The 16,121-nt window shown below is 33.6% G+C and overlaps 1 protein-coding gene across 3 annotated transcripts in view; it reads right to left on the bottom strand.

Moving 5' to 3' along the window:
- Positions 1 to 16,121, bottom strand: part of NAALAD2 (N-acetylated alpha-linked acidic dipeptidase 2) — a 57,082-nt gene that overhangs the window by 26,182 nt on the left and 14,779 nt on the right. For 2 of the 3 annotated variants that reach the window (XM_002822347.6, XM_054524900.2), the window contains exons 4-11: positions 15,779 to 15,880; positions 14,272 to 14,397; positions 12,404 to 12,590; positions 7,683 to 7,776; positions 6,588 to 6,686; positions 2,898 to 2,983; positions 2,499 to 2,618; positions 2,311 to 2,393 (exon numbers count right to left, since the gene is read on the bottom strand). In XM_002822347.6, the coding sequence (XP_002822393.2) occupies positions 2,311 to 2,393; positions 2,499 to 2,618; positions 2,898 to 2,983; positions 6,588 to 6,686; positions 7,683 to 7,776; positions 12,404 to 12,590; positions 14,272 to 14,397; positions 15,779 to 15,880 (897 nt within the window). The remainder of the gene's footprint in view (positions 1 to 2,310; positions 2,394 to 2,498; positions 2,619 to 2,897; positions 2,984 to 6,587; positions 6,687 to 7,682; positions 7,777 to 12,403; positions 12,591 to 14,271; positions 14,398 to 15,778; positions 15,881 to 16,121) is intronic. The other variant, XM_063711324.1, reaches the window with a different exon arrangement.

Genomic DNA, 16,121 nt, shown 5'->3' with positions numbered 1-16,121 from the left:
CCCCGAAGTGTGATGTTCCCCTTCCTGTGTCCATGTGTTCTCATTGTTCAATTCCCACCTATGAGTGAGAATATGCGGTGTTTGGTTTTTTGTTCTTGCGATAGTTTACTGAGAATGATGATTTCCAATTTCATCCATGTCCCTACAAAGGACGTGAACTCATCATTTTGTATGGCTGCATAGTATTCCATGGTGTATATGTGCCACATTTTCTTAATCCAGTCTATCATTGTTGGACATTTGGGTTGGTTCCAAGTCTTTGCTATTGTGAATAATGCCACAATAAACATACGTGTGCATGTGTCTTTATAGCAGCATGATTTATAGTCCTTTGGGTATATACCCAGTAATGGGATGGCTGGGTCGAATGGAATTTCTAGTTCTAGATCCCTGAGGAATCGCCACACTGACTTCCACAAGGGTTGAACTAGTTTACAGTCCCACCAACAGTGTAAAAGTGTTCCTATTTCTCCACATCCTCTCCAGCTCTATAATAAAGTCTAGACTTATAAATGATAAATAGCAGATGGAGGAGTACTTACGTAGTGCACCTACCTAGAAATACTACTGGACCCAGCAATCCCATTACTGGGTATATAACTAAAGGAATATATCATTCTATTATAAAGACACATACACACATATGTTCATTGCAGCACTATTCATAATAGCAAAGACATGAATTCAACCCAGATATCCATCAATGACAGACTTGATAAAGAAAATGTGGTACATGTACACCTTGGAATACTACACAGTTGTAAAAAAGAATGAGACTATGTTGTTTGCAGGGACATGGATGGAGCTGAAGACCATTATCCTTGGCAAGCTAATGTTGAAACAGAAAAATAAATATCACATGTTCTCACTTATAAGTGGGAGCTAAATGATGAGAACCCATGGACACATAGAGGGGAACAACACACACTGGGGACTTTCAAAGGGTGGAAGGTGGGACAAGGGAAAGGGTCAGAAAAAATAACTAGTGGGTACTGGGCTTAATACCTGGGTGATGAAATAATCTTTCACTAGTAATATCACAATATTAGTTTCATAGAGTCTCAAAAATCACTGCATTTGAGTTATAGGTTTAACATTTCAAACCAGGTTTTTCAAAATTCTCTCTTCACCTAGTTTTTAAAATAGTTTTTCAAATAACTTTCAAAATGATATACATGTGAAAAACTAGGTGAAGTTAAGGGAGGGGTAAAGATGAAGAGAGAAGGGAGCCAACATTTATTGATCACTTACTGTGTGGATTAAATGAGTTAAAATGGGTAAATCACATAGCTACTGTAAAGCTCAATAGAAATATTATTACAATTATTATTGTTATTAATACATGATAACACTCTTCTTGAAAAGATGTGATCACAAATTGTGTGTTTATTGAGCTTAGTCTTACAGAAAGAGTAAAAGTTTACCACTGGGTCAAGGCAGGCAGGAAATGCCAACTAGAGAAATCAGCTTGTACAGAGTAGTTGAACAGCGTGGCAAATTCCCATGACACAGTTTACCTATGTAACATACCTGCACTTGTACCCTGAACTTAAAAGTTAAAAAAATGTATGTGCTTACCTTTTACATTTAAGAACTTAGAGATTACTTGACAGAGAGACTAAAGGAAGAAGTTGGAAGAAAAGGGCCCTAGGAGAGACACTTAAATATAAATAATTAAGAGTCAGTGACAAATGACAATCATATGCGAAGAAAAAGAACCCCACCTATGAAATTGTAAAGCAGGTCAATTTATTAAAGTAATTCAATTCACAGAATTATCACTTTATACTTAACAATGAAGCACATATCTGTTGTAAATGCTAAAGTATACTTATGGTTGCCATTTTAAATGGAATCTGTAAATGTGAAAATATAGTCAATATATGGCCATCTTAATAGAACATCTTATATTTTCTCAGATTTAAAAACTCTAAAGAAACTTCAAAAACTTGAAAATTAGCTCTAAGCATCTGTATCAGTTTTTAGATAAGTAAATTATCATCAAAAACATCTCATTAATTTTGATTATTTTCTGAGCTTACTGATTTTCTTATTTTTAATAAAACAAATGCAAATGGAAATGAAAATATTTTGACAAGAGCCAATAACTCTGTTTGCAGTCTAGTAATAAAAGGTTATTGCCAAACTGATGTGAAAGTAAAAACAAACTATTTCTTAAATTGTCTTGAGTCATTCTCCAAATCAAAACCATATTAGGTAATGGAATATATTTTTGATCATCCTGAGATACATACATATTTGTTCCCTGTTGACCAAAAAAATAATAAGAACCTTCTTTGTCTTATTTACCTCAGCCCATTCTGTGGAACCCAGAAGTCCAAATTCTTCTGCATCCCAGCTGGCAAAAATGATAGTTCTTCTAGGTCTCCAGCCTGTAAGAATTGTTAACACACATGGTTAGGTACAACTGCCTAAAAAATAAAAGAAAATTCAGTAAGTCACTTTTTGTCATCACCTAGGAAAGAAAGTTTGTTTACCTTTACTCATCAGTTTCCCAAAACTCCGAGCAATTTCTTGCAAAACAGCAACCCCACTAGTTGGGTCAATAGCTCCAAATACCCAGGAGTCCCGGTGACCTCCCAGAATAACATACCTGTCTGGAAAATAATACGTTCAAAAAACCTACAACTTTGAATACATTATAAATATTTGTAATTTATGTTTTTAAAATAAACATCCTCTTGCTTGAGTTTCCTCTATAGAGGACAAGAAACACTATAAAGTAAAATCTTCTTTTAGACTTGTACAGTTTTCTTCAAAATTTAGTAGTTTCAAATCAGCCAAAAAACCCCACTTCAATTGTTGACTACAGTTTATCTTTACTTACTCTTTAATTTTTGTAAAAACAAAATGTTTTAAAAAATTATGTGACTCACCAGGTTCCACAGATCCTCTGATAGTTCCAATTACATTGTAAATCCTTGTAATTTTATTGATGTTATGAACATGCATTCTAACCTTCCTAGAATTTTAAAAGGAATAAATTACTTAGTACAGCAAATTATGTTTTTTTACAGTGTTTTATTATAAAAAACTATCTTCATAATAGTGTTTTATTATGAAAAGCTGTGCAATAGCATAATGGATTCTCATATCTCTACCACCTAAATTCAATAATTGTTAACACTGTTGAAGCATTCGCAAGTAAGGTACAGACATTATGCCAATTTACTTCTAAGCACCCAAGCATGCACCTTGAAGTCAAATTTTAAAAGCTGTCTATTTTATATTATTTTCTCATAGCTAAATTGTTATTTATTTAAAATTCAAAATATTCTATTATTCAAAATGTCATATTTATTCTAAAATGTAAAAATATACCCCAGTTAATTATGAAAACGAAGAAGACAGCCCATTATGTAATAAAAAAGTATAAGCATATTATTTAAATGTATCTATTTATATTTAATTAAATCCTAGGTTCAAAAATTTTCTTCATGATTATGGAAATGATATGTAAGTTTAAGAGCTGGCTTAGTGCCACCTATAAAAAACATAAAAAATTCTGTTGTTAAATGAGAATTTGGGAAGCTCCTGCTACAATGCACAACTACATAATGAAATGTTTCTAGGCCATGATTGTTGATTCTGATTTGAGTCAGGCTTTTAAATATTCATTCATGAGTTACAATCAACCGAATTAGAAAACAAGGGAAAATACAATCAAGCTCAGCCAGACAGAAAAAAAAAGTCTCACTCACATTTTATGAATCCAAGATGACATGGGAAAATGCTACTTTTCCCCAAGGGAACAAAATTAATCATCGTTTATTCTAAAGGTAGGGAGACCTCCCTTGTTTCTAGTTTGTGATCGTTTTTTAAGGGAAGAATGAATAAGCCCCCGAAACTTGTATATTGTTAAGAACAAAGTCTGGCTTCCCTCACCCCCACCAAAAGTATTCTGTGCTTCTGATATTTAATCCATTTGCAATATTCAACTAAAAGTACCTCAGAGGAAAACTAATTGATGGATTTTTTTTTTCATTTTAAGGCATTAAGTAAATGATTTCTTTTTGCTACTGACAGATGAAAATTAATAGCAGAAAAGCAGAAATATTGTTTAGCATGTGTTTCTAAAAATATGAGCCTTAGATATATGATTAGTAAGAAACCCAAATTCACCGCTTTGTGTCATTAAAAGAAGAAAAGTAAAGAAAAATGCAACATATGAGGAATGAAAAAAATTGATATTAGTCTAAACAAAAACATAGACTATCTGCTAAGATTCTCAAAGAAGGACATCTACATCTTTAAACCTGCGTCTTTCTCGTTTTTAGTATTTTTGAGCTCCAGAAGAATATTTATTTGTCCTATTATTACTTCGAACTCATCACGTTTCAAATAAACTGAACTCTAGAATGCAGGCTCCACAGGGAGGAGATTTTTGCCTACTTTATTCACTGCTGAATCCCCAGAACCCAGAATGGTTCCCGGGGCATAGGAAATGCTCAAGAAATATTCATGAAATAAATGAATATAATCCTGTAAGGAAAAATTGGGAAAAACTTTGGTTTATCCATTATGGTCAACTTTACCTGTCAGTTTCCTTAACTAGACTGTTTTACAGCTCTGTAAAGAGAAGTTAACTTGTAGAAACATGATAGTAATGCAAATAATTCAAAACCACTGAAATGCACAATCTGTCTAGTGAAGGTTTGTGTTCCTTTTCTCACTGTGGAAGATTTTTAGAGGTTCCACTTTGAGGTACAATGGATTCATTTTGCAGAACCAGGTATGGGCAGCTTAAACCAATTCTTCATATCTTCTTTTGGCTCTCACATGTAAATTCTAAACAACAGTAGAAATTTAACTTTGCTGATACTCTGTATCTCTAGCTTTACTTTTTCTCTACTGATGTTGTGTGTTATGTTTCTGCTTTGCTTAGGGCAGATTAAGTTATTCCTCATTGGTGGCAGCAATGATTTGGAGTTGGCCTTTATGTCTTGTCATTTTATAATATCTGTAAATGGATTAATGGATTTTCAAGATCTCTGTGAGGTGAGACATGAGAGAATCTAGTTTTTAGTTTTGTTGTTGTTTATTTGTCCACTTTGAGTTCTAACCAATAGAGAATTCTATGGAATTCAGTGAAGGAGCACGGCTATTTTATATCTAGACTTAGGAATGTTTATGCTTTTGAGTTTACTCTTTAATTGTGACTAAAATTGTAGAACTGAAGTTATATGTTTTCTCTGTAGGTTTCTATTTGTAAATCAGAAAGGGCTTTACGTTTCATTGAGTAAGTTACATTTTCCTTTCTCTGGAGGGCATACACAAATTAGATAATAAAGTCTCTTAAATTAAAAGAGCACTGTTCTGATTTAATGATAGAGATAAATACATATAAATCAAACATTTATAAACTTATTATAAAACAAGGAAATTGGACTTCTAATATTTTAAAATTTCTGGAATACAAGAAATCCTACAGAAACTAAAAAATATTCTGAGAATCCAAATTCACGTAGTTAAGGGTAAATTGTTAGCAAAGAAGACTGATATAATAATTTTGGTTTAATAAAAACAGCTATATGCACTCTGATTTATCAGTGTTACATTTCTCTCTCCCATCACATTTCAGGCAAATCAAACTTCTTGAAGTTCTGATCATGCCATGCTGTTCAACTACTCTGTACAAGCTGATTTCTCTAGTTGGCATTTCTTGCCTCCCTTGACCCAGTGGTACACTTTTACTCTTTCTGTAAGACTAAGCTCAATAAACACACAATTTGTGATCACATCTCTTCTAGAAGAGTGTTATCATGTATTAATAACAATAATAATTGTAATATTAATTCTATTGAGCCTTATAGTCTTATAGTAGCTATGTGATTTATCCATTTAAACTAATTTAACCCACACAGTAAGTGATCTATAAATGTTGGCCCCCTTCTCTCTTCATCTTTACTTCTCCCTTAACTTCACCTAGTTGTTTTTTTTTTGTTTTTTTTTTTAGATGAAGTTTCAGTCTTGTTGCCCAGGCTCAAGTGCAATGGCGCGATCTCGGCTCACCGCAACCTCTGCCTCCTGGGTTCAAGCGATTCTCCTGCCTCAGCCTCCCAAGTAGCTGGGATTACAGGCATGCACCACCACGCCTGGCTAATTTTCGTGTTTTTAGTAGAAACGGGGTTTCTCCATGTTGGCCAGGCTGGTCTTCAACTCCCAACCTCAGGTGATCCGCCCGCCTCAGCCTCCCAAATTCTGGGATTCCAGGTGTGAGCCACCACGCCCAGCACCTTCACCTAGTTTTTCACATGTATATCATTTTGAAAGTTATTTGAAAAACTATTTTAAAAAAAAGTTGAAGAGAGAATTTTGAAAAATCTTTGAAATGTTAAACCTATGTTCAAATATATTAATTTTTGCGATTCTATGAAACTAATATTGTGATGTTACTAGTGAAATAATTCAATATTTTATTTGTAAGTACTTCTTAAGTAATGTAAAATGGTTGTTTAGAAAGAGAAAAAGAGATAAGCAAAATATCCCTGGCAGAACAGTTATCTTGACATGTTTCCATGAAAAATATAAAACTTTTTCAGACTATTAAAGTAATGCAAAATTACCTGAAAGAATCACTCCCTGTAAAGCCAGGTCCGATACTATAACTCACATTAAGGGCTCCCTTCCAACTCTTATCTGGTGGAGCGATTCCTCCCAAGTAGCTGACAAAATAAAATGAAAGTCACATAAAAAGGCTACCACAATTTCTAAGGAGAAATTTTAAAGTTTGATGACAATATTTCATTCATATATATAACAAATATTTGTCATTTACTAAGTGCCAGGTATTGTCAAAAAGCCCGCCCTTTGTGGAGCTCATTTTCTAATGAGAGAGCCATACTGAAATCAGTAAGTAAAATACGTAATACGTTAGTGATGAGAGCAAAGAGAAAAAATAAAGTAGTGATGGCAAATGGGAAGCCTATCTCCTTATTTTTGACCTTAATTATTTATGTGGGGACTCACTGAATCCAAGATATCCTAAATATAGGAAATTAATGACTGCATTAAGGAGAAGAAATGTATTTGTAAAAAAGCTGCTGATTACACAGTAGGCACCCAAACAATTATTAAGTTGTAATACTCATACAGGCATTTAAAAATGGGAGTTGGGGGATATGTAAAGAAATATCAGTTATAGAATACAATAATTGTTTACTATATTCTAAATACGGTGCTAAGTATTTTACACATATGATCTCATACTAACCCTATCAAGGAGAAACAGTTACTAGCCTCATCTTAAAAATAAAGAAACTGAGCCGGAGAAAGTTTAAGCAACTGATCCAAAGTCATACCTCTAGTAAGTGGGGGACATTGTCATATTCTTATACTAGATGTTGAATATAAATATCTAATGAATACCTATGAAAATTCAATTGCTTGAAAAATCTCAAATCAGAATTATCTTAGGACATAGCTTTGTATTTGAGAATTTCATTTGTAGCAAACAGAGCGATATTTTATTTTTATTTCTTAGTCACTAAAATGACTACTTTTATGAAATAAAAAGATAGTATACTCTGTTATTCCTATTTCAGGAGTTATTTAGTTATAAAACTTTGTGTTTAACATAAGAATGCCATATTGGTTTTCAATGAGAAAATAGACACCTAGTGGAAAATATCTTAATCTCATATCCAACAAGAAAACTATACCGTAATAATATTTCTGCATCATTATATCCAATGGGATGTACAGGTATTCGGGGGATTCCCACTCCTTCTTCAACATCAAGTCTGAAAGTGTATTCTAAAAAATCAAATGCATAAAATGAAAACAATTTAAAAATCTGAGCAAGAGATATACAGGGATTTTTTGCATAACTGTTGCAGATTTGCTATACATTTGCAATTATGCCAAAATTAAAAGTTCCTGGCCGGGAGTGGTGGCTCACACCTGTCATCCCAGCACTTTGGGAGGCCGAGGTGGGCGGATCATGAGGCCAAGAGATGGAGACCATCCTGGCCAACATGGTGAAACCCCATCTCTACTAAAAATACAAATATTTGCTGGGCGTGTGGCGCGTGCCTGTAGTCCCAGCTACTTGGGAGGCTGAGGCGGGAGAATCGCTTGAACCCAGGAGGCAGAGGTTGCAGTGAGCCGAGATCACGCCACTGCACTCTAGCCTGGCGACAGAGCAAGACTCTGTCTCAAAAAAAAAAAAGTTCCCCAAAAGTCAGACAATTGTTTTACCTAATACATCTTTATTTAATAAATCATTTATATTTTAAGGTAATGTTAATTATAGAGATGGCAGTTTTCCAAATTTGTTTTGACATTTCACATAATTTTCTTGACCTTTACAAGAATATTTTATTTCCTGAAGGATCTCTTGAATCTTTCTTAGAGAAACGTTATTAACCAGATGCTTAGAAAATGTGTCTCAGATTCTGAAACTATAAATAATTGGAAAAAACCCAAGAGAACATATGCAATCTTGGGAATAAATGAGAAACATCTTATTCAAATAGTAATATATTATCATTCAAGGAATATTGCCAGCCTTAAAACCTCATTGGAACTGTGACTTTCAGCCAAGATAGAGTTAAAGGGACCAAATTTACCTTCATGCCTGAAACACCTTATTTTTTATTCACCTTATTTTATGTAAATGAAACACTTTAAAAATAATAAAATGTGTAAAATAATAGTTCTATCATGAGATTTTTATTATGTAAGTAGCTTCATGAGATAATTGCCTGCTGAAACAAAATTTTAACAATATAATTAGATAATAAATCAGTAGGTGTATAAGACTTTCATGACACTATTAACTAATTTGACCTAATTGACATTTATAGAATACTCCAACCAAAAACAGAATATACATTCTTTTCAAGTGCATATAGAATATGTATTAGAGAGACAATATTCTGGGCCATAAGACATGTCTCAGTAAATTCTCAGTATGTTCTCCGACCTCAGTGGAATTAAATTAGAAATCAATATTAGAAAGATAACTAGAACATCCTCAAATATTTTAAAATTAAATAACACATTTATAGATAAACCATGGGTCAAAGTAGAAATGAAAAGAGAAATCAGAAAGTATTTGGAACCAAATAAAAATAGAAACACTCAGCCTAGGCAACACAACAAAACCCATCTCTAAAAGTAAACATTAAAAAATTAGCTAGGCATGGTGGTACATGCCTATAGTTCCAGCTACTTGGGAGGCTGGGGCAGGAGAATCACTTGAGCCTGGGAGTTTGCGGTTACAGTGAGCTATGGTTGGACCACTGCACTCCAGCCTGGGTGACAGACAGGGTGACAGAGTGGAATCTTGTCTCTAAAATAAAATAAAACCACAATATATTAAAATCTGTAGGATGCAGCTAAAGTAGTGCTTATAGGGAGAGGTATAGCACTAAATAATCCATCTTAGAAAAAAAGTTAAGTTTCTGACAAATGACATCAGATTCCACTTTCAGAAACTAGAAAAAGAACAAATAAAGGCCAAAATAAGCAGGAGAAAGGACATGATAAATATCACAGCAGAAATCTAAGAAATAGAAACTGGCTGGGTTCCTGATGGCTCATATGTGTAATCCCAGCACTTTGGGAAGCCAAGGCAGGAGGATTGCTTGAGTCAAGGAGTTTGAGACTGTCCTGGGTAGTGTAGCGAGAGCTGTCTCTATTTAAATTTAAAAAAAGAAATAGGATACAAAAATAATAGTAAAGATAATCAATGAAACCCAAAGCTAGTTATCTGAGATCAATAAAACTAATAAACTTCCAACAAGACAGATCAGGACAAAAGGAGAAATGACTAAATTGCTAACATCAGGAATAAAGGAGAGAATATCACTCTAGTACCTGCAGACAGAAGAATAGTAAGAAAATATTATAAACCACTCTATGCTTATAAATTCAACAAGTTAGATGAAATGGACAAAAATCTTTGAAAAAATGCAAACTACCAAGGCTCACTTGAGAATAAATAGATCATATATATATATTACATATATATACACATATATATTACATATATATTACATATATATTACATATATACACATATATATTACACACACACACACATACACACACACACACACACACATATATATATATATGTATGAAATTCAATTTGTAGTGAAAAATAGTTCTACATAAAACACTTCAGGCCCAGATAGATCCCTGGATAATTCTACCAAATATTTGTAGACAACATTGAACCCATTCTTTATAAACTCTTGCAAAAAAGTGAAGATGAAATGGTTCCCAACTCATGCTAAGAGGCCAGCATTTCTTTGATACCAAATGACACAAAGGTATTACAAGAAACTAAATCTACAGGTTAACATCCCTTATGATCATAGACAGAAACATTCTTAAGAAAAATATATCAAAAATTCAACAATATATAAAAGGATAATACATTGTCACCAAATGGGATTTATTTTAGGATGACAGGGTTGGATTAACATTAAAAACATCATATAACTTAACAAAAGTAAATGATAACATATGATCATCTCTATGTGCACAGAAAAAACATTTGGCAACATCCAACATACATTTCTAATGAAAACGCCCAGTATATTAGGATAGAAGTAAACTTCCTTATTGTGACAAAAGGAATGTATAAAAAACCTAGAGCTAACATAATATTTAACAGAGAAAGACTGGATACTTTCCCTGTTGGAACAGAAATAAAAAGCAAGTACGTCTGCTGTAACAACTTCTATTCAACATTGTACTGGAGTACCTCTATAAAATGTATATGAAAAAAAAGAAAGAAAAAAAATGTCCTGGAGGGTCTAGCCAGTACAATAAAGCAAAAAGAAGAAAGAGAGAAGGAGAGAAAGAAAGAAAGAGAGAGAAAGACAGAGAGAGAGAGAGAGAGAGAGAGAGAGAGAGGAAGGAAAGGCATGTAGATTGAAAACCAAGAAATAAAATTATCTTCATTTGCAAATGACATAATCATGTATGTAAAAATGCTGATAGAAGCTACAAAAACCTAGCAGAATCGATGGGTTTAACAAGTTTGCAGGATACAAGACCAATGTATTTCTTCTAAAAGTAGAATAATGTTTTCATTTCCTAGTAATGAAAAATTGGAATTAAAACTTTACAGTAGCATAAAACTATGAAATGTTTGTGGATAAATCTGGCAAAAGGTATGCGTGATTCATATAGTGAAACTATAAAACTCTGCTGAAAGAAATTAAAGAATGCAAAGTTATATTTTATTTACGGATCAGAAAATTCAATATTGTTAATTCAATTCTCCCAAATATTGCCAATTCTCCCCAAATTGATTTATAGATTTCATTCAATCTCAATCAAACTCCCAGGAGGCTTTTTGGTGGAAATTGTAAATTAGTTCTAAAATTCACATGGAAAGGACCAAACTTAGACACAACGTTTTGAAAAATAGAAGAGTTGTAACCTGGAAGTCATACACATCTGTTAGAACGTAGAATTGAAAAGACTGACATACTAAATGTTGGTGAGGACATAGCAAATAGAACACTCATACATTGCTGTTGAAATATAAAGTGAAACAACTTCAGAAAACAATTTTAAAATTTCTGTAAAAGTTAAATATCCAACTAACCATAATATTCAGGCATTTCACTTCCAAATATTTCCCAAAGAGAAATAAAAGAACATGTACATACAAGGTCTTGTACAACAACTGTTCATTACACCTTTATCTGTAATAGCCCCCACACTGAAAGCAATCCAAATGTCCATCTACAAGTAAAGGAATAAACTGTGGTATAGCCATTCAAGGGAATACTACTCAGCAAAAGAAAGAAAAACTATTGACAAAGATGCCAACATGGACAGATCTCAAAATAATCATGCTGACAGCAGAAATCAAGATTAATGGTTGCCTAGGGATCGGATGAAGTGGGAAGGAAGAGTTGGGAGGGTGGGAATATAAAGAGACGAGAGGAAGCTTTTTTAAGATAATGGGTATGTTCATTATTTTGACTGTAGAGATCATTTCACATAGGTAAAACTTCCAATTTTGTTTTAAATAACACAAAAACTCATTTTTTTAAAAAAAGAAATGTATGATATAAAGAAGGATACAATCCATCAGTAATTCAGCAAACCTAAATTGTCATTTGTTAAAAGGAGCATTACTTTAGGTATGAGGATCAGTATTTCTGAACTCTAATAAAGGAAGAAGGAGAGTATGAACTGAGTGTTTATTCCCCATGCCGACATCTCATGAAAATTTAAAACTAAAATAATACAAGAGCAAATGTTTTAAAATTCCCAGCAGCAGTAATCCAAAATGATATAAGTGTACTCAATTTTAGTTTAATATTATTCTGAACATGCTTGCTTGTATTCCTTCTAAAAGGGCAAGGAGTATTTTTTGCAAAATTGGTGGACTGATAGGCTCATCCCTTACCTTTTGCTGGATAGCCTGGAGTGAGTGGGTCACCAGCACCATTCAAATTTAACACATTTCCTCTCTGGGCTGCAGTTCCAGGAAGATTCCATCCTTTGGGATATGGCTGTACCTCCGGAGCAAAGTAGTCAGCTGGATCTGAGTACAAGATGATTCCTATGGCTCCTGCTAACATGGCATTTTTAACCTGCAGGGGCAATGTGCAATTTATAATGCAGATATGGCAAATGGTTGGCTTTTATAAGAAAGACATTAATTTAATAATGGAAGGATATTTAGACACTGCCTTTTACCATACAATTACACATTCAGTTCTCTTGGCTTTGAACACAATTTCCCACCTGTTAGACCTAATAGACTTCCATTATTCCGTGGAATTCTAAACAAGCTATCATTTCTTCTGTGAAACATTCCTATTACAACCTGCAACTGTAGAATTAATGTCCCTTCTTTGTAGTTCTATATTTTCTATATTATAGGATAGCTCTTAATGTATTAAAATATCTTTTAAATATCTATCTCTCCTATTAGGCTGAGGGTGTTTTTGAAAACATGAACCATGTCTTCTTAATTTTAAACTACTGCCCTGTAAAATCTTGCACAACATAGAGTAAGCATTCTACAAATATTTATGGAACTAAACTGATTTAAAATTGTATGCAGAGCAGTCATATTTGTGAAAAACAGCCCAGGGTTTTTGTAAACATCTTTCTAACAATCCAAACTGGCCAAGAATAGGAAAATATACCCTGTGAGATACTAAATTCTTCTTCACCAAAAGTATTGTAGCACAAGATGGATAACAGTCTTGATTCATAAAAATGCATTCCAACATTTAGAGAACACCCTGTTATATCACTAAGAGTATAATCTGTCACAACTTTTTGAAGGAAAAGTGATGATGTCTATCAAAATTTTGAAAGAATATACACTATTATTTAGCCATTTAATTTCGATGAAACTATACTACAATAATCTTCCCACAAATTTCTGAAGCATATATGGACAAAGATGTTCACAATTAAATTATTTCTAATAGTAACAAATTCAAGATAAGACAAACATCGTCAGTAGTGGAATGGTTAAATAAATGGCTTATCAATTCTGTGAAATATGATGCCATCATTTAAAATATTAAGGTAATTAATAAGCAGTTATATAGAAATTACTAAGTACCAGCCACTATCCTAAGCGCTTTCAAACAAAGTCATTCAATAAGGACTCTATGAGATTGGTGCCCTCGGCATTCACATTTTATATATGACGAAACTTTGCAACAGAGAACTTAAGTAACATGCTCACAGTAAAAGATCTAGAAAGAATAGGAGCCAGACTAGACCAGAACCCAAGTGATATGGATCTAGGGTTCTATACTCTTAACCAATGTATTACATAACTCTCAACGTGTGGACATGAAGAATATGAGTCATGGCTGAATGAAAAAAAATAAAGTCTTATACAATGTAAAAGTAAATAAATAAATATATGTAAAATGGGCATATAGGGACAGATGTATTTATATTTCACATAATTAGGTTTGAAAAAAGCTATTAAGATTGATTATATCTGAATAATGAAGTGGGTAATGCAGAGGAGCTTTTCATTTTTTTCTTTATACAAATTTCCTTCAATTAAATTTCTAAAAGCAAATATTACTTTTGTAATAAAAATGATTAAAAATAATTTTCTTTTCCAGGTATGTGAGAAAACATAAAAACATGAGTTTCCGTGTACCCATGGCAAATAGTAAAAAAAAAAGAAAAGAAATGTTTGAAAGCAATTTGGAAACAGAGAAGCAAGTTGGTCATTTACATTTACAGAATATATATATCCTCTCATTCTCTGTAGAAAAACAAATAATACTGTACTTTATTTCCTCTGAAGATTTTTCCATATCTTGCAATAACAATCTTCCCAGTACAGTTGATGCCCATCTCTCTTTCTAGTTTGAAAAAGTCTTCAGTGCGAGCATAGTTCACGTATACAAGATCTCCCTATAGGGAAAAGAAAATATATATAATACTGCAAAAATTAAAGAAGAAAAACAAAAAATAAGTTTGCTTCACAATACTACATCATCAAAAGTGTTTCCTTTCTTTATTTGGGGAATAATAAACAGACCCACGGTAATTATGCAGAAGTCATTACAGAATCTTTTAAAATCCTGAAAAGGTTTAAAAAACGACAATGTATAAGAGTTATTTATTTATTTATTTATTATTTTTGAGACGGAATTTCACTCTGACGCCCAGGCTGGAGTGCAGTAGCACTCCCTCGGCTCACTGCAACTTCCTCCACCTTCTGAGTTCAAATGATTCTGCCTCAGCAGCCAGAGTAGCTGTGATTACAGACATGCGCCACCACGCCCAGATAATTTTTGTATTTTTTAACAGTAGAGATGGGGTTTCACCATGTTGGCCAGTCTGTTCTTGAACTCCTGACCTCCAAAGATCTGCCCGCCTCAACCTCCCAAAGTGCTGGGATTACAGGTGTGAGCCACTGCACCCAGCCAGACATATCTAAACAGCATGTCCTGTGTTGAAGAAATTATCAGTGTATGCAAAACCACAGGGAATACAGTAAATAAATGTCATTTTAAATATCCTAACTATATTTATTTAATTTCCAACCATTGCATTAATTTAAGAACCTCTATGGTATGATCTATAAAATCCTATCTATGAATCCATAAAATATTCAAATTATGAAAAATGGAAAGAAGCTTGTAAAAACACCTACTGCTGGGCGGGAGCGGTGGCTCACGCCTGTAATCCCAGCACTTTGGGAGGCCGAGGCAAGCAGATCACCTGAGGTCGGGAGTTCGAGACTAGCCTGACCAACATAGAGAAACCCCGTTTCCACTAAAAAAAAATACGAGATTAGCAAGACGTGGTGGCATGCACCTGTGGTCCCAGCTACGCGGGAGGCTGAGGCAAGATAATTGCTTGAACCTGGGAGGCGGAGGTTGCAGTGAGCCGAGATTGTGCCACTGCACTCCAGCTTGGGTGACAAGAGCGAAACTCTGTCTCAAACAAAACAAAACAAAACAAAAACAAAAACAAACAAACAAAAAAACACCTACTGCCTCACTGAAAGGCATGTTCAGCCGTTTGTTATTTCAGAGAGTGGCAACTGCTTCAGCACGGTCAGTTTTTAATGTATTTGTTTTGTTTCTTTTTTCTGTCTGGTGTTCTTTTCTATTTTATTTTATTATTATTTTTTAATTTGAGGGATGAGGTTTTCATAGTACTGAATATCAAACAATGAACCTGCATGAATGATTCACCTAATTTCCTTGGGTTTAGTCCTCCATACAGGTTTTACATAGCAAAAGAACCATTTAAAGACTTGGATTACAAATGTATTTTATTTTACCTCTGGCATGCCTTGGGCTGAGAAAGCATTATATGCTGGCACAATATTTGTAACATTCTCATAGCCATCTGGTGGTGGTTCGAGGTATGATGTTTTGAAAATCTAGCAAGAATTAAAATATGTCAAGTTAGAGAGAAAAATTCCAGATTATTATTAAGATATAATTCATTTTGCCTCCAAGTATATACTTCAGATTAAGCATCCTGGAACTAGGTTCTATAATAGATAAATTACACTGACAACAATGAGAAAGAGCCTTATCATTATTATTGTCTTCCTAATAATAGAAACTTTTATAAATGCATGCAATCCCAGGTAACCAAAAGTTTCCTTACGAAGTGCA

The sequence above is a fragment of the Pongo abelii genome, chromosome 9, assembly GCF_028885655.2.
Source record: "Pongo abelii isolate AG06213 chromosome 9, NHGRI_mPonAbe1-v2.0_pri, whole genome shotgun sequence".
Classification (NCBI taxonomy): Eukaryota; Metazoa; Chordata; class Mammalia; order Primates; family Hominidae; genus Pongo; species Pongo abelii.
The sequence above is the reverse complement of the archived record's forward strand: the minus strand, read 5'-3'. Positions and strand labels throughout refer to the sequence as shown.